Source organism: Polyodon spathula, chromosome 23, assembly GCF_017654505.1.
Source record: "Polyodon spathula isolate WHYD16114869_AA chromosome 23, ASM1765450v1, whole genome shotgun sequence".
NCBI classification, from domain to species: Eukaryota; Metazoa; Chordata; class Actinopteri; order Acipenseriformes; family Polyodontidae; genus Polyodon; species Polyodon spathula.
Window position 1 is genome coordinate 3,282,476 of NC_054556.1, and position 24,444 is coordinate 3,306,919.

General features: G+C 38.1%; 1 protein-coding gene across 1 annotated transcript in view; it reads right to left on the reverse strand.

The window, feature by feature from the left end:
- The window catches only part of LOC121298208 (voltage-dependent L-type calcium channel subunit alpha-1D-like), a 64,649-nt gene that overhangs the window by 5,532 nt on the left and 34,673 nt on the right, over positions 1-24,444 (reverse strand). The window contains exons 27-44 of the mRNA XM_041225170.1: positions 24,173-24,319; positions 23,614-23,815; positions 22,851-23,009; positions 22,115-22,225; positions 20,339-20,422; positions 17,606-17,626; positions 15,032-15,064; positions 14,174-14,302; positions 13,542-13,607; positions 13,220-13,311; positions 12,661-12,820; positions 12,201-12,328; positions 11,742-11,838; positions 10,567-10,669; positions 8,894-8,995; positions 8,078-8,208; positions 1,369-1,485; positions 661-1,016 (exon numbers count right to left, since the gene is read on the reverse strand). Coding sequence (XP_041081104.1) covers positions 661-1,016; positions 1,369-1,485; positions 8,078-8,208; positions 8,894-8,995; positions 10,567-10,669; positions 11,742-11,838; positions 12,201-12,328; positions 12,661-12,820; positions 13,220-13,311; positions 13,542-13,607; positions 14,174-14,302; positions 15,032-15,064; positions 17,606-17,626; positions 20,339-20,422; positions 22,115-22,225; positions 22,851-23,009; positions 23,614-23,815; positions 24,173-24,319 — 2,238 coding nt within the window. The remainder of the gene's footprint in view (positions 1-660; positions 1,017-1,368; positions 1,486-8,077; positions 8,209-8,893; positions 8,996-10,566; positions 10,670-11,741; positions 11,839-12,200; positions 12,329-12,660; positions 12,821-13,219; positions 13,312-13,541; positions 13,608-14,173; positions 14,303-15,031; positions 15,065-17,605; positions 17,627-20,338; positions 20,423-22,114; positions 22,226-22,850; positions 23,010-23,613; positions 23,816-24,172; positions 24,320-24,444) is intronic.

Below are 24,444 nucleotides of genomic sequence, written 5' to 3' on the forward strand. Positions count from 1 at the left end.
CTGTTCTTTGAAAAATCCACGTTAGTTACTCAGTTCATTATTGCTTGGATTATGTAACCCCCTTTAGTAAAGGAACATGCTCTTGATTGCTGTGATTACCTGTTTGACAATTTATCATTAATAATCCTTACACTATCAGTGCACTAGAGCGGACATTTTAAACTTGTAGTAACACGTGGGGACATGCAACGCTATATTTCTTTAATGGAAAGTCTCATCGCTATCAGAACCAGGAAGTGATGAGGAAAGTATGATTAGTCAGATCCATCATTTCTCTCATTGGCAGTTTATCAAATTCAGGTTATCTGTTTATTCATCATCTGTCTAGGCTAAACAAAGAGATTCTCAAAAGTGAGATTTACCTTAAAAAAAAAAAACACAACAACACAATTCTCTCACCATGAACAAACATCGGGTTACACGCAAGTAAACCAACACTCAAAAGATTAATACAACTATTAATACTGAATCAGTAACAGATTCAGTTATCGTATGAAAAAGCTTAGACATCCGTCAGGTTTCATTGCCTGATAAGCAGTAATCTCAGAATATCTTATCTATAATAACATAAATTAGTTCTGTGAAACCAGGCAGTTATGTATTCTACATTTTCCATTTCACTTGGATGTTCTTTCGATTGCATGCAAATACTTCTGTTACCTTTTGCCGCTGGTTTTTCTGTGCGTTTCATACAGATCTCCCTTGACGTATGGCCCGTGGGAAGGGTAACCGTTGGTGGAGAGATGGTCCTGGGTCCGATTGCCATTGTGTTTTCCGTTAGGAATGAGGGGCATGTTGGCATTGGTGGAGTTTGGTGCTGTCTTTGAGACAGAGTTGTGATGGTTATGAGACGGGGCGTTCTCAGTTTTGCTGGACAGAGTCGGCTTCTCGGTATCAAAGGCTTTCGTTTTGACCTCCAGAGGGCGCTGTGTGGTGTTGGTCTGTTTTACAGAGTTCCTTCTGTTGTCATTGCCATTGACATGATTCACATTGTTGCCGAAGAGGCCACCATTTTGCTGGAAAACAAAGTGCTCCAGTCATTAACACGAAAGAATTCATGTTATACTGCAAGTCCTCTTTCTAAGCATGAGGGCGTGGCTTTTTTCATTTTCAAAGGGTGTCTTAAATCTCATCTCAAATCAACATTTTACTGTGCGCACAATTCAATAAATTAGATGTTTTGATGTTAGTGAAAAAGCGCACTTTTAATGACAAAAAAATCTGTTACTGAATGTTATAGCATTAACTTAAAATTCTCCAAGATGTTATTATTACAGTGTTCAAACGTTTATAGAATTGAGCCCCCTGCACTGTAACTTTCAGACATTCAAAGTCCCGCCAAGCAGGGCTAGCCTGAGCAGGAATTACCTTATAGTTATCCTCATTTTCCTCAGGATTAACATCTATAACATCCTCATCTTGCAGGTCACATGATATTGCTCGTCGAATCTCAGGCCCAATATCATGCAGGGTCTGCAGACCAGCCTGCAATGATGGCAGCAGGAAAATATAAATACCAGAACCATTTCAAAACAATGGGTTGTGTGATACAGGGCAGCTTGTAACTATATATCACTGCCAGAACAGGGAAACACTGTGACAGTAGTCTTGTTACTGACTCTCTGTGTATGTCAGACTGTAGTGCCTTCACTGAGGGAACACAGAATCAGCAGTCATGCTATAGAGATCAGTGAAGAACCTGGTGAGGTGTGGAATGAGGGGATGACACGGTTTCTGAAAAGGGGAGTTTGTAATGTATTGGTGGAACTACAGCAGCAATGCAGCTGTTTATATTGTCATACTGGCTACATACTGTAAAAACAGATAGAGAAGCAGCTGTCTATCTGTGGAATGCCTGAGAAAAACAAGTTCAAAAGCATGTTAAAGCAGTTTCAAAGGAATCAGCAACTGAAGCAGGGCAATCTTAATATTTATCAATATATATTCAGTCCATGCAAATCAATGTTTTTGCAGGTTGTTTTTGACAGTATGTGGTATGGTAAATAGACATGATTTTTATAATACAACAGGCGCATGGTGGAAGACATGTTTACAATACATCCTCGATAAACAATTTACATATAACGATTTGGAAAGATAATAATGATTTATAATAATCAGTCTGCTCACATTTCATAAATCACATTAAATATAGATAGTATACTAAAGAGGCACGCCCCTATAGACACCCAGTGCAAAAGCACGAGAGGTGCGCAGAAAATTTGAATTTGACTTTCCTTTTAAGATCGATACTAAAAATCTTGTTCAATATAAAAGCACGCCTAGATGCTGCAAATGTCTCGTCACTCAAAGGGCAAAGCTCTACTTTCAAGAGACCTTGGATCCTACATGTATCGAGCTCCTCTGAGTTAGTTCAGCACCAAAGAATAAGCTGGCTGCTTGTTTTAATACTTCTGTAACAGGGAGCCCTGTCTCTGGTTCTTGCATGGATGTGTGCAGCTAGGGTGCTTTACAAGAGACACATTGCTTGGCAACCTGCTGGACTGTACTGCCATGCTACACAGATCTGTCCAATACCAACTTGAAATAGTTATCGGGTATGAGTCCTGACATTCTAAAATATACTTCTGAGCAACATGTAAATACAATGTAACACAAGCAACGTGTCTCCTGGCCTTAATCACATGTATTCTTCAAAGGCTGCTTTTAAAAAATACACACACTCCCTTACTAACAAGGAAACAAATTAAATCATGAATGTTGTCTAACATTTATGCCACATTCCAGCGCTACATGCAGAATATAAAAAATAGGTCGAACAATATGTAATGTTGCAGTTAAGTTGTTTCTTTAAAAACAAAAACAAAATGTTTGGAGCTGTAATATATCATGCATTTATTAAAATTGTAAATCCCTGTGTGATTCTGTGTGAGGTTTTTAAAATGAAAGATTTGGCATCTAATATAAATTCACAGATTACGTTCGCTTTGGATTTGTTTCACAAGATTAATTTAGATGGATTCAGCATTCAAATAAAATAAACTTTCTACAAACGACAATCCACATCAACAAGCCTGTCGTACTGAAATTCCTACATCATTTAAAAATACTGTATTAAACCATATTCTTACATTAAAAATAGTAATAGCCTGCCAAAAGAAAAAAAAAAAAAAACACCACAAATCATGAAAAAGGCAAATGATACAAACATCTTTTGTCTAGAAAGTTAATATCTGGAAACACAAACACAGTACAGTTCTAGGCAGTAGCTAAATAAAAGAGGAAAAGGACCTACACTGTAGCAGTGAATGTAAGAGACATAGTTGTCCAAAGGCAGTCCGACAGATTTGCTCTTCTTTCTGGAGCCCATGTTAACAAGAGCAGGGAGCACAGCTTTTGAATGCATCATGCCCCAGACATCCACAGAGATGTACTTTGTCAAATTATCCTTTTCCTCTATTTGAACACCGCTGTGTGCATCGCACAAAAGGGTTCCAGCAGCCCAATTAGACTGAGTTGAGTGACATATCACCCTCTGAGCACTTTTCTTAACCTGCTCGCAAGGGATTCATTAGGGTCAGTTAAACCCCATTGGCTGTCCTTTCAAAATTCAACACAAATGTGACACATTAAACAACTATTTCCTATCCCCAGGACATCTGCTGGGATGAAGCACTGGATACACAGTGTAAGGAGTTCAGTGTACTGTACTGTGTTTACCAGTACATTGGCAAGACAAGGGCGTTGTTGCTCTTGTGTGCGTTTTGTGCTTTTTTCTTTGAAGAGTTCTAATTTTCTTCCATAATTATATGCACAATTTTCTAATTAAAAACAAAGGCTGCATGCAGACTATTCAACCCAACAGCTTATTCCTGTTGAGAGTTTAATGGTGCTAATAATGTTTAGGTAAAGCTGATGCCGATTTATGGTGGAAGCATAAGTAAGAAGCTATACAGCTGAAACCTTCATGCAAGGGTGCAGGAGTTGGTCGGTTAAAATGTCTTTACAAATACTGCCGTGAAAATACATTAGTCAAAGAGTAACGAAAACCATGGACACCATGGCTCATACTAGGGGTGCTGAAGCTGCCATCTACTGTAATAAAACTATTTAATTAGGATTGAAAAGGCAAGGGGATATGGCTTTTCACACAATTTCATTTTTTTAAATGAATGCCAGCCTGTTCTGGGGTATATTCAGAATCTATCTCATTTTTATTTAGATGACTAAGAACAATTTGCTTTCTTTTCATCTCATACTGCTGTTAATTTTTGCTCCTGAAAACCATGGCTGGTGCTGGAAAAACCTTGTCACGTAAAGATTTCTGTTCAATTGCAGAACTTCTTTGCCACGTGATGCTGGACATTCAAAAGTAATTTACGTCCTTTTCTCTTAATGAAAGACTTTCTGACCTTTGATCATTCCAAATGAATTGGCTTAAGTAAAACTGTTTTTACATTTCAATAGCAGTCAATTAACTCAGACAGATGGAATTAATCTAGACTTTCAAATTTATTCTTCAACAAAATGCAATATAAATAGCAAACCTGTAAAAATGACAGCGCTTGCTAAACTGTTAAAAGCTGATAATTAAATTGTGTAAATGGAAAAGTGTGGTCTTATTAAATATTTGTAACACTGTAATATTAAACAGCCTGCATCCAATTAGGATTTGCCAATTCCACTGCAATTAAATAAGTGGAAGCACAGTGTACTGTATAACAGTAACCACAAAAATAAACAAATTAAACAAAAAAAATTACAGCAATCTTCAGGTTTTTAAGGGGAGACCCAGCTTTCCCTACTACAGCTATTCATTCAATAAACACTTGTATCTGTGCTGGCATAGCTTCTGTTCCAGCTCTTCCTACAGCCTGCCACCCTTGACTTGCCTTTCAGTGGGTTTTTACACACTACACACCTGTAGGATTATCAGACTGAATGATTGAGTCATTAATTGGCCAACCAATCACAGAACCAGTTTCCTCAATTCCAGCTACATTCTCACATGGCTGAAATGGAGGGAACCAATTTCCATTCAGCGATAGGAAAGTTTAACCCTATCTTTGCCAAACTGCAACAAAATAAAACACTAAATCTGTCCTTGCAACAGGAGACACCTCACCCTGTCACAGTCCCTTCTTTAAATAATGTATTGGCTTATTTTATTCTGAAAACCTCACGGCCATGCAGGCTGCTGCTACTCTAGCTCCCTGCAAACAGGGGTAGTTCATTTACTAGTACTGACTGGCTTCCTGCTTAATATTTCCTTATGATTTACAATACAGTGTAAAGCACAACACCATTAGAATGACGACCCCCCCCACCCCCTACAGTATAATGTACTTTGAAAGTAACATTTTAGAAAGAACATTTCAGGTTATTTTGTGAGAATATATTGGTTATTATCATTCTGATCACCACTTAAAGATTAATAAGAATAAGAGTATATAAATGCACCAGCTGGTTCTTTCAATCCAGACATTCTAACAAGCACTGCTGCAAGGCTCATTGAATCTGTCTTGATTTTCTGCTTCAGAACAATTGTACTGGATGCCACCAAGAGGCATGGAGGAAGAGCTGCCTCTAAAGACTGTAATTAAAATTAATTATTGACGCACTCTGTAATTTACCCTAAAATCCTGCGATCTTTTAGCTTTCATTTCCTCAGTGGGAGCAATTCAAAGTCACAATGAGCGGAGCACACTGCAGGCAAGAAACATTAACATGTGCATAATGATGTTGCTTTCATATAATAGAATGCGATTTTTCAAGAAGCCTTTTTAAAATCTATACCTGTTCCGTTAACTAAATTTGTTCTTACAGGGTAACAAGAAACTGGCAAATTAAAATCCCAACAGTGGCTATTAATTTAACAGACAGAAATGGTGTTGCTGTTTAAAAACACCACATACTGATACAAGCTTACTGTACTGCTGTTTACTTCACTTTAAGCAGGCTGACTCCACTGTTTATATAAAGAGAATCTGCAGTTATGGATATATCACAAGCTATTAGTACCTGTACTTTTCCAGATCAATCCAGGTACCTGGCAAACACAACAACACTCCTAGCAGATACCCAACCTGATAAGTGGATAATCAGTGTCGCAGCAATGCTGCTTGCAGGATTTTTATAGCTGGTTTTGAAAATGTTCCTTAACATCATTAGATATTTATATAGCACCTGTAAAAGGTCATTGCTACAGTTCTTAACCTGCTATATAATACAGTTCACATAATCTCTTAGGCATATAAGTGGTGGTAATAAACTGTTTTTAAATTACAAACAGTGGGATGACTCTGGTTGAGTTGTGTATTGCCCCACCCCAGTGTGTGGAAATCCTAGCTGGCCCATGCCTTTGTCTTGTTGAGAATCACCTGCCTTATTTGCTGGCACGGACAGTAATGCTTTGACTATTCAGTTCATTGGAAGTGTTGCTGCCCATGACTTAACTACAAACCCATTATTGTAATTCAATGCACTGATTGCTTCTTCAGACACCAAGTCTAGCAATGTGCCCAATCATATCTCCTGGGCGCAATTCCAAGGCAGGAGGTGTTATTGTTAAATGTTACCTGATTCTGTGGTGTGCTAGTATGTTTTAAAAAGACTTTCAAATCCACATTTTCTGCACACTCCTTGAAAACTATGTTTTATAATGACACTTGCATATTAATTTCTAATATATATACAGTACCTGTCAAAAATTTGAGTACATTTGCTGGAAACTAGGTTTTTTTCATAATTGACAATGTTTTACGTCGTAAACGTTACTGTAAATACTTGAAAATGAAAACACATGTTACAATATACAAAACATAAGGAGTATCAAAGCAATGTTCAAGAAAATTGAAAATTGTCTCTAAATCTTGGATTCCTCAAAATAGCCACCCTTTGCCTTAATTACAGCCTCACAAACACGAGGCATTCGGTTTACAAGTTTCAGCAGGAAATCACCCGACATGTCTTCCCAGCTCATCTGCAGCAATTCCCAGAGATGTAGGGCACTGGTGGGTAGCTTTGCTTTGACTCTTCTGTCCAGCTCGTCCCATACAAGTTCTATGGGATTGAGGTCTGGAGACTGGGCAGGCCAGGTCATTAGATTGATTGATTGAGTTGTCCTTCATTTTCCTTTTTCGCCAGATAGTTCTTGCACAACTTTGAGGTGTGTTTCTGGTCATTATCTTGTTGAAGAATGAAGGACTGTCCAACTAGCTGTAATCCTGATGGAATGGCATGCCTCTTAAGTATGCTATGACAGCCATGCTGGTTGAGCTTGCCATGGACTTGGTAAAGATCACCAACTATGTCACCAGCAAAGCAACCCCTGACCATGACACTGCCTTCAAATTGTCTGATGGTCTTGGCCACAGCAGTTACAGACACTTGCAAAGTTCTTGCGATTTGTCTTAAAGATTGACCTTCATTTCTTAAAGTAATTTTTCTTTGCTTAACTGAGCGTATTTTGCCATTTTCTGCTCCCTTAAATTCAGGAATGACAAACTTGTGCCTATGCTACCTATATTTATAGTAATCATGGACCCTCATCTGTTAACAGTAATTGGTGACAAAAGTTTAATTAGGTAACATGCTAGTTAACACAGAGAACAGCTAACAAAGACACTTTTATACTTAGGCCAGTGTTCTAACACCATGCTATACACATTTCAGACTTTTAACTGACTTGGGCTTCAGACTGAAATCCCCTTGTTTTGGGTGACCATTTCATTGAAACTGACAAGATTTACACTTTCATTTAAAAATTAAAATCTTTGAATGCAATTCACTTATGATTATCAGCTTATATAAATACACGTATCATATAATGAAATATTAAGTGTTTATAGACAAGTTTATACAGTTAAAAGCATAATCATGAAAACCTGGTTTCAAGCAGGTGTCCTCAAACTTTTGACTGGTTGTGTGTGTGATATATCAACAAACAAACCCTTTATTCTAATAACATGTTTTACAGTGGCATCAAAACAATGCAAAGTTTATTACAAAGAGTTTAAGAAGTGAAACTTCTTTAGTTTTTATTCACTGAATACTTGGAAAACAAAAAACACATCAAAAAAGAAACGGGGCTCAGGAAGAGATAAACCAGACTTACCTGTAAAGCCACAGTGCTGTTCTTTGATGGAAGTCTCCCCACAAGGCCTTGCTCTTTATGATTCTTGAATTTCCTAAAGTAGTCCTGTATCAGGAAGGTGGCATAGAACTTCCCCATGGTTATCTCATCATCTATATGAACAGACCAGACAAACCCCTCCTCTGTCAGCAAAATGCACTCAGGAGTTGGTACTGTAAGCTTCTGTTGAAACTTTGGGAGACACTTACATTAGGGGGTACCTGGCCTGCAGATAATCAACAAGGTAGCAACACCTAGGACCTAGGGTCTGGCATCAGAACTGGGATTCCACTGGACCCTCTCACTTACAACCAGTCTCTTATTGTAAACCTTGTGTTAGCTGTGTTAACTAGAGCTGGTTCAGACCACTGCTATGACTAGAACGTGGATAGCTCCCAGCTTAAAAGTAACACCATCAAGTTGTAAGGACAAGCATACTGAATAGTTGGTTTATAAATAAAGGGTGCCTATGCTACAATACATTTTCAATGTTTATATGAAAAAAACACAATGGGCTAGATTCTCAAAGTTGTTTACTCCAAATCCAAAAAAATGTCATCAGCATTTTTTTTTTGTCTGATTGAAAAAAAAAAAAAAAAAAAAAAAAAAACTCTCAAAACACTTAAAAAAATAAAATAAATAATTAAAAATTCCTACAGTAAAAGAAACTTATTTTCATCTTACTGCAACATTGCACCTGACTGACAGGTTAAGACCGGTCTACGATCAAAACTACGCTGGCTACTCCTTCAAGCACTCTGCAGGGTGTTTCTGACTGCTCAGAACGGGATGACTAACCGCCAGCGGGAGGAACCAGTTGGTCCAGCAGCTTCATGTTGGTCGTCTTCCAGATCTTCTTGATGACCGCTCGCAGCTCCTCATTGGCCTGGTCAAGGTTACCTAGAGAATAGGACAAACCATGTGTGCGTGTTTTTATAATACCTAGTAGACATTTGAAATGTCTGTGTATTAGATACTGATGCAAAATGTGTTTGCATCAGATGGAAATTACATCGCCCTAAGATTACATCATACTGTTTAACTGTTAATATTCAACTGCTTCTTAAAAAAGTACATGGTGCTGTGTAAGATTGCACGCTGATTTTCTCCCACTCAAGCTCAGAGCACACAACAAGCCCACAGTAGCTACTCTGACATTGATTAACAGCTATCGTTCTGCACCCCATACACAAAAGTTTCCAATGTTAGATTAAACTCAATTTTGAGACACACACAAGGAATCACTCTGACTTCTTAAATGCTATCAACTAAGCCAAAGGCTGTGTCAGATCTGGGACTCAGGATGATTGTCACATGTGCCTTAAGTGTATTAGTTACTGGCAAAATGGCACTTTGTATTAGCCTATTTTAAGAGTGCACCTCAAAGAAATAGTTTTTCATCGCCTCTATCAGATTGTCTTGAAGGCTGATTCAGTTTGAAACCACAAGGTTTAAACCTAATGTATTGCAATGACCTTTTATTTAATGCTATTTGGTGCCAGATTAAACTGGGGAAACTTTCTCTTTTTTCAAAAAAACGCTACAAAATAAATTAAATGAAGTCAGTGGAAAAGGGTTTCTTCCATAATGGCTATGTGCATAGAACAGAGGCCTATGAAAGACACACATAAAGAAGAATAGCCTTTCTTTATACAGAGCTATTTCCCTAATTAGCAGGTTGCAACATCAGAAGAATGGCAGGATGTATATTACACCCACACAATAGACAATTTGGTCTGTATGAGTGATACTAATTGTACTCTGTGTAATTTCAGCTGTTATTATAGGCCCAAGCAGAAACACTGGCCTTAAAACAAGCTGATGAATTCCTGCAAACTATGATGCACTCTTTCTGTTTATTTATTCAATCAATATGAAATAATTCACAACGTGGGCGTCAATAGCTGGTTTGACTAAAAACTGAAGAAAACAAAAAACAGAATCTTTATTAGATGAAGGGGAGAATAAGAAGTTTGGTGGTGTCTGACTGATTCACCAGTTCTGCTTTCTGTTCTAAGAAACACCATAGTCGCATTAATTAAACCAGACAGACTTTTTGTTGAACAAAGGAAAAGAAGGTGTTTCATTGCACAATACAGGACCTTACAGTGACGCTGGTAGTCATTTGACATGTCTGTCTGTAAATACAAAATAATCACACGTTATCAGTGGCCTTTAAAACATGGAGTTATTCAAATGGGAGCTGGTTGCTGAGGTTTATGTTGGATCTGGTTTGTGCTGCTGGGTATTCCTTGTGATTTATTATACAGTGCTGGGATCTGCACCAACAGGACACTTGTCTGAAGTAATCCAAATGAAGCATCAGGCGAGTCAGCTTTGAGGAACTTCAACTTCGTAATATTGTTGATTTGTAATTGAAGTATCTTAAAGATATATCTAAGAATCCAAACCAATGTAAACTAGCTTCTGCCTTGCTAATCGGCAGGCTGATACTGTAGATAGTCACTTACCCTCTGTTTTGATCTTCAGAGCTGTTCTTACCAAGGCAAATAACGTGGCATTGAACATAACAGTCCCATCACTGTTTAATAGCATGTTCATGGCTACTAATCTCTGTAAAAAGACAAAGACGACATTACTGCAATATACCCAGCAGGTACAAGCTACAGCTGGATTTTATCTGAGCATTTTACAGCACTTTTCCGGAGCAGTCCCTGGATAACGACCTGGCTGATGACAACCAGGGTGATTCCCAAGTGCTGCAGCCACTTTTAAAGCCACAGTTGAATTTATGGGCCAAATGGCCTTTTCTCGTTTCCAAACTTTTCTTGTTTTTTATGAAGATTTAGTAATTGAGCTCCCAAACTGAGCTGTCAAATGCCGAATGACACCAGCTGATGAGAGGCACTAACCCAATGTCCCTAAAATAACAGAGGACGTCAAAATTAATTTAATGATTCCCTTGCCTGCTGTGACATGCTGGGGGTGAAACACCAGTGAAATCACAGCTTGGGTTTTGCCTGAAAACAATCCTGCAGTCTCCATACTGCGATTAGTTTTTTTTGTTTATCTGCCTTACATACCAACTCTATGCTATGTTCGCCTCAGAGAGTTTCTGTCAAGTACAATGACAGCAGACCTCATTCCAAGAAACATCATTCCATTTTGATTGTTTCCTTTTTCAAATGAACTACTGCTAGCTTTTGCTTTGATGTCTGACCACATAATAGTTTTAAACGTATAACACTGCTGTTTGAAATGAAACCATTGCGCCTTTTCATCTGAAGAAAATACAAACAAAATTGTTAATTATTTCACCTTCCGATCAAAATTAAATGACTCTCGCAACCTATGCTGTAGAGTACCTGTTGTAGTTCAAAGGGAGAATCCTTTAATCTACCAAATAACCAAAAACCCACACACATTAAAGTTTAGCACTCGCCAACCAGAAACTAAAATCACAAAACATCTGATCGGGAACTGTCTTGGCCAAACCCAACAGAGGTACTGTGAAAGTGATTTCAAACACGATCGACTGTAAAATCAGTTTTCCTGAATGTCCAAATGTTTGGGAATCCCCCAGTCCATACTAGTTCCATGCCATGGTAGAGTTATTCAGTCGTATGTTCTATGTAAATCCTATAGTGTCAATAGGTTTTCTGTGAAGATATGCAGTGGGTCTTACCTTGCATGCCACTCTGTGTGGGCAAAGCTTGCCAAAGCCAAGTGGTGGCTGAATGCGCCGGAGCAGCGTGACCACATCGAGGTGTTTTATTCTGCCCCTAATAAAACATTACAACATTCAAATTTTAAACTGAATAGGGTGGCTTATCAAGGACAGAGGTGGAAAAAAATTGAATTCTGTTAGGTTCACGAGATAAAATATCTCAGGATCTCGACATTTCAAATGCTATGTCAAGCATGTTTACCATGTCCAATAAATAAATAAATTAATTAATAAAAAAGTATCCAAACAAATCAGAACATAAATGCATAAATTACATAAATGCAAATATGCAAGACATTTGATGGGCTTGGTCTGGGGAGATTTGTATCTGACCCCCACTATTCTATACAATTCTTGATAACTAAAGACCATTCAATGTATGTGTCCTAAAAGAAATTGGTCCACATTCTTCCTTACTTTGCTCCTGGGTCATATTCTGACCATATCCTCTTGAATTCCTCCAAATGATGGGGGCCGAGAATTGACCAATCCCGTGTCAGATAGTCAAAATTGTCCATGATGACAGCGACAAACAAGTTGATGATCTGAAAGAAAGTTATAACATTGTACATTAAAATACTACTGTATATAAAGTTACAATATTAGATATTCAATTCGTCTCTGCTCTGTTAAGTCCTGATGATGTTAGCGAACTGTTAAAAGCTTTTCAAGGAATCTATCCATTTGCAGTGTGTGTAGCACATTAATCACAGGCTATTCATATTCAAATGTTGTCCATTTACAATTTCATAGAAGTTCTGGAAGGAAGTATAAGATTACCAATAAGTTAAATATAGAGAATCAGTAGCCATTGCATTAAGACGTGACTTGATATTTTTGGAAACTTTGTTTGCTAAAAGACATTTATGAAACATACCAAAAAGGCGCACAGCATATAAAAAGTAATGAAATAAATAATGGCAAAGTTGCTTCCACATGTGAATTCCTCCCCAGGACCATAGTCTGACTCAGGGTCACAGCGTTTACCAGGCAGGCATGCCAGCATGATCTCCTGCCACTCTTCCCCTGTAGCACACCTGAAAAAAAACACCACAATATAAAGGCTTGAACTTGAACCAGAGTCTTGGCTGGGGACCTTGCCATGGGGTTAGGCTGGGGCTAGTACACCTCAATGCAATACCTGCTGTCTATATTCAGCTAGTTAAACAGGTGATTGGCTTGACAGCTGTCGACTGCAGTCTTCCTGGCTGATAAACTGTTGGCTGCTCAATTTGGTGCATTTCCAAGAAACCCATGGGTAAAACTGACAGACATGATAAAAAAATAAATAAATAAACCAGGCGTGCAAAAAACCTAGTTCTGGGCATCTAAGGTGTGTGCACTCAAACTGTTTTTTTGGGTTTTTTTTTTAGCAGACCAAGCCTTTACCGTGCCTATCCTGGAGATTCCTTGAGAGAAATGTTGAAATGAATTACCTGAACAGCAGGAGAACAGCCTGTGGGAAGGTCTGGAAATTGTTATTTCTGTTTATTTGTGTATTGTCCACCATGGCAACTTTTCCGAAGATCTGCAAACACAGAGAAGCACGTTCTCATTAACAAACAGACAAACCAGCCAGAGCAGCACATGCTACACTAAACCACCTTTTCACAACTGAGGTGTTCAGAGTCTGTGATACATGCAGTTAATGCTTTTAAAAACCTACATCCATCTAAGAAAATGCATTCAAGTTACTGTTACATTGTCATTTTTGTCAGGTTGAAATCACTTTTATTTATTTATTTATTTTACAATTACCTGCATTCCAATTACAGCGTAGATGAAAAACAACATGGCTATCAGAAGAGCAACATATGGCAAAGCCTAGGACAAAAGCAACACAAAATCAGCAGCTGTAAAATGAAAAGGCTTTATAACATCGGTTTAATAAAGCAAGCCCTTATACAGCAGCGAAGGTTAGAAGCTATTTCAACACATTCTCCTATCAGGACTATAGGCAAGCTGTACGTTTTAACAAACGTGAAATCAAACGTATAAAGACTGCCAGTACAGAATGTAACAAACATTATATTTTCATGAAGGGATGAGTGTGGGTCTTGTTGCAATTATAGCAACAAATTGTAGATTATTTGTGTAGGTTTTATACTCATGCACTGCATAGGACAGTTCATTTTGTGTTGTGTAGGGCTATTGTTTTTAGCTTCTGGTGATGGGCTCCTATGGGTATAATGCATAATAAAACATAATTAGATAGTGTATCACCAACCACTGGATCTTTTATAGGGTTGCACACACCCTGCTAGCACACTATATGTAAGTAAAGTACAATACAACAATCCACAGACCTTTATATCTGTATACTCAAGACTAGTGATCTTCAGATCAGCAATGTGTAAATAAACTGACAGGACAGGTAAGAGTCCTCTTACCTGAAATGACTTTACAAATGTCCACAGGAGTGTCCGGATGCCCTCCCCTCTGCTTAGCAGCTTGACCAATCGCATCACACGGAACAAGCGGAAGAATGTGATGGAGATTCTAGCGCTCTCTTCTGAGTTCTGGAGAGAACGATGTACAGTCAAATCACAAACAAGGACTTGCACAGGGCTTAGGCAAGGCAAAGTGCTTCAGACAGTAATGCTTTAACAACAAGTTAACATACTTACAGCTTCTGTTTGGTGTACAGTTTGTCTCTTAATGGAAAGTCAGAACTGGACATATCTCTAACAATGAACCTTTATCATGAAATGAAACTCACCCTGACTGATACAGTATTGCTAGGTTTCATTTGATATTATTTATACAGAATGGACTGTTTAAGATGACTTCCAATCCATCGGACCTTCATGCATCAGTCGGCATTAATTAACATGCACCACTAGCTTATGAAACTCGTTTTTAAAGCACTACCACATATTCACTTATTGTAAGATAACGAACAGGAGGGAAGTGAAGGTGCATGCCATATTTTCATACTTGACTGCATTGACATGCACAAGCATGGCTTCCTTAAAAAAATAATAATTGTTAAATTAAATAAACATGCTTAAGTCAAGTCAGGCATAGTTCAAAAACATTTTTAGACTTCAGGGACAAGTTGGGTCCAAGGGTATAGGTATGGGGTTTTCAGTCAGCATTACCAGTATATGCAATAGCTTTACACTCTCCTTAAAATCAACACTTGAAAATGCTCAATAAAACCAAAAAAAAAAGTAATTGAAAATAAAAATTAAAAGAAAAAAAACGCAGATGAGGATAAAACACAGAGGACAGGTGGTCCGTCTTACCCCAGTCTCTCCCACTGCGGGGCTTTCTGTCAGCTTTAAAATTAAAGAGCTGCATTAATGACTAAACATGAGATGAGCTGGAAAAGCAAGTGCTGAAATAAAATCTGTTCACCTTCATGAAATGCAAACATCTTAGTGGTACACATTCTACAGGAGCAGCACCTGTTAGCTACGGACAGCCCTCTGGAGATATTCTCATTTAAAAGCATAAGAACTGAAGAACAAAAAGTTGCCAAAGTCACATTTTAATTTCCATTGTTTTCCATTCACCATTTCTTAAAAAATATAGTCACATATACATTTCATTTTAGAAGATACATGAATGGATTTATATCTGAACTTGGGCAGAGCACTCCTTAGAATCGGCTAAAACACAGTAGGGCCTGCTAACTTGATACGGCAGCATGTCAAAATAACACAGTCATTTAAATCATAATATGTTTCTCATAACCTTCAGTAACAATAAAACCAGGGATTTTGTTATAATTATTAATTAGTGGAGGTAGTCGGGTCTGCCATCATTTCTTTTGGTCTTACTAATTTTAGTTGGCTAAAAAAAACCTGACTTGGGCAATTTTTTTCTTTTCTTTCATCAACGTAGTATGAACTCTCTCAAACTAGCTCTACAGTTTAAGAAATGCTGGCCAATCTTAAGTGACTGCCTGTCCGTCAGCAGCACTGAAATGACTGCATCCACAGAGGGATCGGGGTGCTACCCCCTAAGATGCATGCCTGGCCTGGTCTTGTGATTATTGCTTCCTTTTACCAATGTTTCTATGTTTCTACCTCTCTCGATCTGTCTAGTCTGTGGTTTTGTATCAACCCCGTGGTCTTTCTAGACATACATCTCATCCATAAACACTCAGTTGTGGTACATGTAGCAACACAAAGAAACTTCAATGGCAAACGTTTCAACTAGAAGGGTCTTTTAGAATTACCGATAATACACAAGCCATACATGTATCTGTCTCAGTCTATATGACTAGGAAGATTTGCTCTAGAAATGTAACTTAAACATGGCAGTAACAATGGTACCAGGATAGCTACACAAGACATGGAATGTAGCTTATGTTCTCTATCCGTATATAATGTATATACATTATTGCAGGGTGATCTGTTAAGGTCAATGAGTGGAAATAATAAAATGCATAAGCTAATCCAAATGTCTCTTTGCTAATAAAAACAGAAGTCCTATTTAACATTTCTGAAACATGCTTTGGCATCAACACATTACAAACAATCACTCCACACAAGACATTGTCGAATGATGACAGGTTATCTTTTGCATATCAGCAGCCCATGCAATTATAATTTTTTGGTTAATTTCAAAATTGCAAAGTGCCATACTTCAGTCGTCTTGCAGACCAGTGAAGTTCAATAAAAGCATTTTGCCTGAAGTGCTTAATTTGCTAGCATCCTTGCGCCCCCATGCACCTGACTGAGTAAGCTACAGACCTGGTTTCCTTACAAATGATCTTAAGTTGAAAGAGCTGACTACAAAAAACAACAAAAAAACAAAGCCAAACTCATCAGTATCGGAAAGTCTACAACCAGGTTAGCATGTATTTCTCTCCTCCCCTATTCATGTTCTCAGCGAGGGAGTGAGTGAGAGTGTTTGTGAGAGAGAGAGATGAAGAAAGGAGAGAGAGAGAGCGCGAGCGGTTGATTTGACAGGTGCCTGCCAATGGACAAATGGCAACGTCACACAAAAGCAGCAGCTTTACCTAGAAGGTGTAGTTCCTGAATTTGATTTCCTACACTACTTCTGTTTGAAACATACCCAATAGCTGCCCTTATAAAAATTGACCATGGTATTTTTGCACTTTTATCATGCTTTTCCTATGGTTATACCATGCATTTATCAAATTTACCCGGGTTATGTTTTTTTTAATATGCTTTACCATACCTCTCTGTGCTTTACAATGCTTCCCTATGCTTTAGCATGCTCTCACTGTGCTTTATTACACATTGCTATGCTTTTACTATGGTAACATGTTATAAGGGTGCAGTTGCACTGCGACATGTCAATGCATGTTGTGTTCGGGAAGCTGGAACTGTGAGTTCATTTGTAGGCTTTCATCACAGTCCTGTCATGTGCTCCTGCCCATCATTGTCAAAAGGGTTCAAAACATTACTAACATCTAATGGGTGACTGTTTCTATAACAATGGATATCCTTATCCCCCCATAATAAGACCCTCTTTCCCAGCCATTTTTAGTATACATGAATATATATTTGCAATTCATATGTAACTTGAAACACAAACAGCTGCTGCAGTTCTATGGTTTCTGTCAACGTTTCTGGTGGCACACATTGAAGCATTAGTGTCCATGCATAACCACTTTATTAAAACACTCACAGTGCAGGACATGCAGACGGCTCAGAGCGCTATTCCCGTTTAATAAGAAAGATGAAAGAAAGCAAAGTTCACCCTCTAGATTCAAACAACTAACTGGAGGAAGTGAATGACCCATAGCCAACTGGCATGATAATTCAGGAACATAAAACAAATGTGTTACAAGACAGGTTAAGGTGGTATGTAGAATGTTAGCACAACACACATGAGAACATTACCTCTTCCAAACTCCCAATATTCTGACAGAGCAGTGAGTTACATAAAGCGGGGGTTGGGGTGGAGGAGGAGGGGTTGGTTGAGGTTGGAGGTCATGACGAGCAATGGATCCATACAGTAACATGACATGCAATGAGACATCCAAAAACAAAACACAATGTTAGCAGACAAGCATAGGGAACAATATCAAATGCTGACTTTGCAGCACAAAGGGGAAAAAAAAAACACACATTAGACAATACAATCACAACAACACAATGGCAGAAACCAGTACTGTACTGGTAGGAACAAAAGTGTCAGAGACACAAGACAGTTTAAAAAATGACAATTTGAAACTTAGCGGCACTCTGTTACTCTTTAAAAAAAAAAAAAAAAAGGACTTTTTTACATTTTCAGGTTACCATATAATGAAAGCATATTTACAGTTTTCTAATATTTATTACATGGACCAAGCACAAAATTCTGTGTTTGAAAAGATACAATTTATAATCTTTCCCCAGGTATACCATTTTGTTGTGCACATAGTTTGAAGGGTTCCCAAACATGTATCAATGCACCAATGAATATTCTGGAATATTATTACAGATAAGATATGAATATATACATATAGGGCCATATCTAAGCATTTTACTTCATTGTTAATGTTGCATAGCCCGTGTGAAACGAAAACCCTAATGTGAGAGAAATGTAAGACTGCTCTTAGTTTGTACTGTACTGTCATGTTTATCTAAAGGAGACACCACTCCACCAATAATCACTTATAAAACATTTCCAGGTTACAGAAAGATACGCAACTCCTGAGTAAAAAGTTCCTTTCAAATAAAATTCAAGGTGGCCATCAATTATATGAGGCTTTCTATACTAATTAGCAATTCAATTATATGAGTGTATGGGTCCTGTAAAACTAATACAAATAAAGAGAGACAGCTATACATGCAAAAATCAGTGATATAGTACTTCTAAAACCTTGCCCCCTTATATACTACAGCATTACTTCCTTCTTGTGTGCTCCTGTTTGCATTCACAAAATCATCCTCCTGTTTTCAATCGCAAAACTGAATTACATTTTTTAATTATTAACTTTCAGTAATTGTGCGTATTTCTCAAATTAAAACCGAAAGTGTTAAGCCCTTTGAATAAAATTGATAAAAACAACAAAACAAAAAACCACAGTTCAGAAATCAGCTTAACCTGAAACCAGTGTACCGGCTCCAGAAATAAGGAAGGAATGAGTGTGTTGAGTGACACCATTTTACAGTGTGGAGCGTGTGCAAGACTGTGAGCGCTTTAGCCATAGAAGACAGTTCAGTAAAGTCATAATGTGCCATTTTATACAAATCTGTGTCCTATATTAACAACCAAAGTGACCATGCAGGAGGTCAGTTCAATTTGTGACGAGATGGTCATCCAACATTTTAAATGGTTTTGCAAAACTAAAAAAATGAAAATGCTATCAATTGATTCTGGATTATTATCTTTAAATAAAGATCCAAACAATGTCAAAGCACTAGCAAATAATAAATTTCAATGTATATTTATAACTATTTTCACACAAGACCTTAAAAAAGTGAGATGACCTGGATAAAAGTGCTTTCAGTGTAAAAATGTTTTTTTAAAAATGGTGAAAACAATTTTAAATAACAGATTACAAGCAAATGACTCTAACACAAATCTGAGATTGTGTTTATATATATATATATATATATATATATATATATATATATATATATATATATAGATATAATTAACGGATATCCATAAGAGATATTTTGGAGATCTTTTGTGATCTTCTTGTTCTTAATTAATACTTGATTAAACAATATTTTACAGCACTCTATTCAAAACTTATGTTTTTAGGGACAGCACATCCTATGAAGCTTAAAACCTGTGACGCTGTACTTGTTTTGCTGTTACAAACTTGATTTCAATATAACAAAAGGAAATTACATATCTTTCATCAATTAAATGTATAGACAAACAGTTATATCATTGTGCCACAAGCAGCATTTACAGGAAGGCTGCTTGTCACAAATCTGTAAATACAGTTACTTAAAAGCACATTCAAACCACATAGTGAGCCTTTCACAGTTAGAACAAACAACACTTAATAGAACACTAACAATCATGGATGACACTGCAATGGATAGAGTACAGCCCTACCCTTTACTGTGGGTTTTGTGTCTATGCATACATGTGTTTATACTTAAAAAGCATGTTACAGAGGATCTTCTGTGATAGCAATATCGACGACGCTACCAACAACAAATAAGGCATCAAAAGTGTTCCATGCATCAGTAAAATAGTGCTGTTAGTGCAAGCAACCAGAGGAAGCAGGAAGAGAGAGAGAGAGAGAGAACAACAGAACAACAGAGAAGTTAAAAAGAGTTACAGATCAAGAACAACTGCAACCAAGGGGTGATTTAGAAAAATCCATTTGCCCACCTGCTGTATCTGTGAGAACAACCCAAAGAGCAACGAAGTTGCGATTACAGCAATACAACAGCGTCCATATGAAATGAATGGGAATCTGCAAATCTGGTGGTGTAGTGATTGAGGGTTAGGTCTCTAAATGGGCCTGTTGGTTTCACAGATAGTACAGTAGCTGAGCAACGAGATCGCCTTCCCGCAGCAGGGACAGTAAAAGCAAACACAGTTAGAGATCAGAGGGTTTGAAGCCAGCGTCCCAGCAAGTGACCTGTCCAGGATCAGTGGGGCAGGAGGTGAGGGATACTCACGTCGATTTCACTGAGAACGATGTCTACAATGCTGCCAATAACGACAAGGGCATCAAACACGTTCCAGGCATCCTCCACATAACCCTACATAAGGGAGCAGGTAGGATGCAAATAGCGGGGTTAACAAAGGGCACAAAAACAAGAAGTAAAAAGAATCTTGTGTGAGTAACACATGCATGACACTGCATTGAACAGTTTGGGAAACAGTAGTTGGTAAAAAGGGTAGTCTCTCTTAATTCTTACTAATTTAATACTCTAAATATCTGTGGCAAGAGTTTATTAAAACAGATACCTAGTAACAGTTAACTCAATACACTGCTATTTCAGGTTTCATTTCATTAGTTCAAGGTACTTACAAAAACTTTAACTTCAATGACAGAAACAAAAGAGTGTTTTTGTGTTATGCAAAAAAACACTAAACTACTTATTTGGGAGTGATTTGCAAAACAATAGCCTATGCTGTATGTATTTAAAAGCAGAAGAGAGATTTGGGGACCAAACAAAATAAATCACATGCAGGCATGCTGCACTCGAGGACCAGCAAAGCTGGTAAGGACACCTTGTAGAGAACGCTACAAAAAAGTTGAATGCTCAGAGTTGAAATGAAAATGCACCCCAGTATTGATTTTTTTTTTTTTTAATTGTCCAAAATGACTGCAGGTACATTTCTTTCAAGATCTCCTCCAATGTGTGCAGAGACAGTGGTTTCCCTGCTGGAACACCTGTGGTGCACATTGCACTGGGAATGCTAAACTCTATGTATTCTGTTTAGCATCGACACAAAAAGTAATATTACAAAAATACACCCCTCTGGAAAGGCACAGGGACCATCCTTAAAACATGTCAGCAGCTGGGAGGAGAACTCTGGGGGAGAACTCAGTTTTGGGTGGGGAGGCGGAAGCAGGTTGAAATGTCTTTTTTGGTTGACTTTCTTAATGGATGGCCCTGTACCATTTTTAAAAGAACCTCTTCAAGGGAGGAGTTCAAGTTTAGGGTTATTAAGGACAGATCAGGGATTACAAGTAATCCCATGCATTATTATTGCATTATTTCACACACTCCAAGCAACCCCTGTGAATCACTTACTAGCACACTCTTCTTGTTTTTCCCCCCACACACAGAGCTGTTATAAAATGCATTGGTTAAAGCTTGAATTATAAATATAGCACTCCAATTCTTACTCCTCTAACATGTTTGCTTTCTGTAATTCCCCAGATCTTTTTTATGTGCTTAGGTCATTATTAACCCAACTTGCTGCAGTAACTAATGTCCCTTTCACCATAGGAAAAAGCTGCATTCACAAGGGATATGTAGCTATAATTTCTGCCCTTTCTGAATGTTAGGGAACACATCATAGGATATTAAACAGATAAAAAAAAATAATAGTAAAGAAAATGTAAATATAATACAAAGCATAGTTTGGGACACCAAAATATAAATAATATAAATAAACTGAACATATATATTATTAATACTTTGGCTTAGACTAGAAATGTTGTTAGATTATGTGCTGCTTACTGTTTCTGACTCGCCTTTACTGCATGGTCCTGCCTGTTTTATAGTTTTGTTTTTTCTACTTCTTTACCCTACAGCTTATCAGTTAAGTAAAAGGGTAACGTGGGGTTGGGGATTTAATGTGTAAAATGTTGGAAAAGCTGCAGCTGCTGACGTTTTAAAAAAAAATACAGTACGGTTTCCTGCCCACAAGCGGAAGGCTGGTAATTTTTCACTCTTTCCTCCAACTGCTGTACTGTATCATTACAAAAAGCAACCTACCCTTGGTTTAAAAGCAATGAGTTTCAAAACCATTTCCACAGTGAAGACGCCAGTGAAGACCATGTTGAGAATATCCATGACGTAGTTAAAGAGAGGGGACTGCCCATAGTGCTGAGGAGAGGAACAGCAAAGAGTAGCTGCTTTAGGGATTGAGGGTTTAGGCTTAATTACAGATTACTAGGATGCAATTTCACAGCAAGGCTGTTATTTCCTAGAAAGTTATTGGGAAGGGGAAACAGTCCTGTTAAGATGATACGCCTGACCTTTGTTGTCACTTTGGATATCAAGCAAGGCTAGGAATAGACTGGACATAGTGAATTCTTTTGACCACGTCTTGTGTTTTCCTTTCAATGGTGGCTCTTTAAAGGGATTTTAATGCGAGAGGAATGCTGGTACCATCTACACTGTAACAGACACACTGCTATAAAGACTGTCTCGTATTTTAAAATGATAAACACCCCACGAATCACATTATACATTGAGGCTACACCTGCTAGCTAGCACATATGCATTAAAACAGCCTTGAGCTGAGACTATTCCAACACGTCTTACAATTATAGCAGAATGGTTTTCACAGAAAACTGTTATCTTAGACTACTTGTAATGCTGCATTAGGTAAGGCAGTCCAAGACTGGGAGTGAAACCAGTCTATAACTCACTATGCAGTTCAAACGTTATATGAGAGCCCTGTTTTCTACAGTATGTTAGCCAGTCTGTGGCTCCAAGTGGGGCTTACCTGCATGGCCAGACACAGGGTGTTGAGCATGATGAGGATGAACATGACGTACTCAAAGCCAGTGGAGTTCACCACATACCAGAACTTGTACTGGTATGGGTTCTTGGGGATGTATCTGAGCAGAGGCCGGGCCTTGAGGGCATATTCCACACACTGGCGCTGTTGAGAAGAAGCATGTTGCTCTTGGTTATTTAAACTGCCCAGGCCTTGCCTATTATAATGAAAACAACATCTGAAGTGCACACTCTTAACATGCTTTGAGTTTTTGTCTCTGGGCCCAGTTTCTATCCTAAAAGGGAGTCGCCCTCTAGAACTGAGGCCCCCTAGACAATGTAAACCATACTATTAATAATACATGACTTATAATAACTGCGATCTCCTGCTTGTGACAAAAAAATTACTTCCACCCAGATTTGATAAGCTCGGGCATGATGCTTTCTTTGCTTCTCTTAAACAGTAGTGATTTCTCCCTCTCAGGTTACTATGGAAATGAAAGCGACACAATTTGAATAAACAGCATTGGCTTTAGCTTGAAGGCAGCACAAGTGTAATATCAGTGCGTTGTACTGTATATGTTTTGTGTGTTTCCCCTATCGTGTGACATGCAATTTATTCCAAAGATTTAAACGCAGGCTTTACATGTCTCATACAGGTGGATCACACAGTGAGGCGGTCCAGACATAACCACACTGTATTCAGCAACAGCAGTACCTGGTTCTGTTGTACTGTATGGTCTGTATGCAGTTTGACTGTTTGTGCTGACCTGGTTTTTGCCCAGCTCACAGTTCTTGTACTCTTTCACTCCCTGCTCCTGGAATGTGACGATCACGAAACCTACAAAGATGTTCATCATGAAGAAGGCAATGATGATGATGTAGATGATGAAGAAGATGGAGATCTCCACTCGGTTGTTGTAGACAGGCCCGATATTCTCTCCGTTGGAGTCTATTGCTTTGTATAAAAGCCTGCAGAATAAAAGGACCAAAAACGGAACCAAAATGATTAAAACCTATCAACGCATAGTAAGTGAAAAACAAAACATGGGGCACGGAAACAGGAGAGAAGCCTTGGAGAAATGGGAGCTAAACATATAAGTTACCCCCAAGTGTATCAGTTAATGAGATTTGGGGGGCATAGAGTAGAATACAGAATCCTGTTCAGAAAATCAGGTTTATATAGCCACATTTTACAGGATTTGAAGTGCAACTGGATTTCAGTACAGACTATATGTAAAACATTACAGTTTTTGCAGCTGTGTGACTTATGACTTGTCCTATATTTTCCTTAACCATAGCAATACACAAAGAATGAAGTATACTCACGCAGGCCAGCCTTCAAAAGTGGAGACAGTGAAGAGAGCCATCATGGCACTCAGCACATTGTCGAAGTTATAATCACTGTTGCGCCAAATTCGATTCCGAACCATCGGGTGGTTCACATCTCCGTCCTTATAAACAACGTAGGTTCCCCTTTTTAAAAAGTCACACAAGGCAATACATTGGAGAATGTATGTTAATACAGTAGACAGTGTATGGAATCTACTAAATTATGTATTGGTCATGTGTACAGTTGTTAAAGTTAAAAGCATGCAATT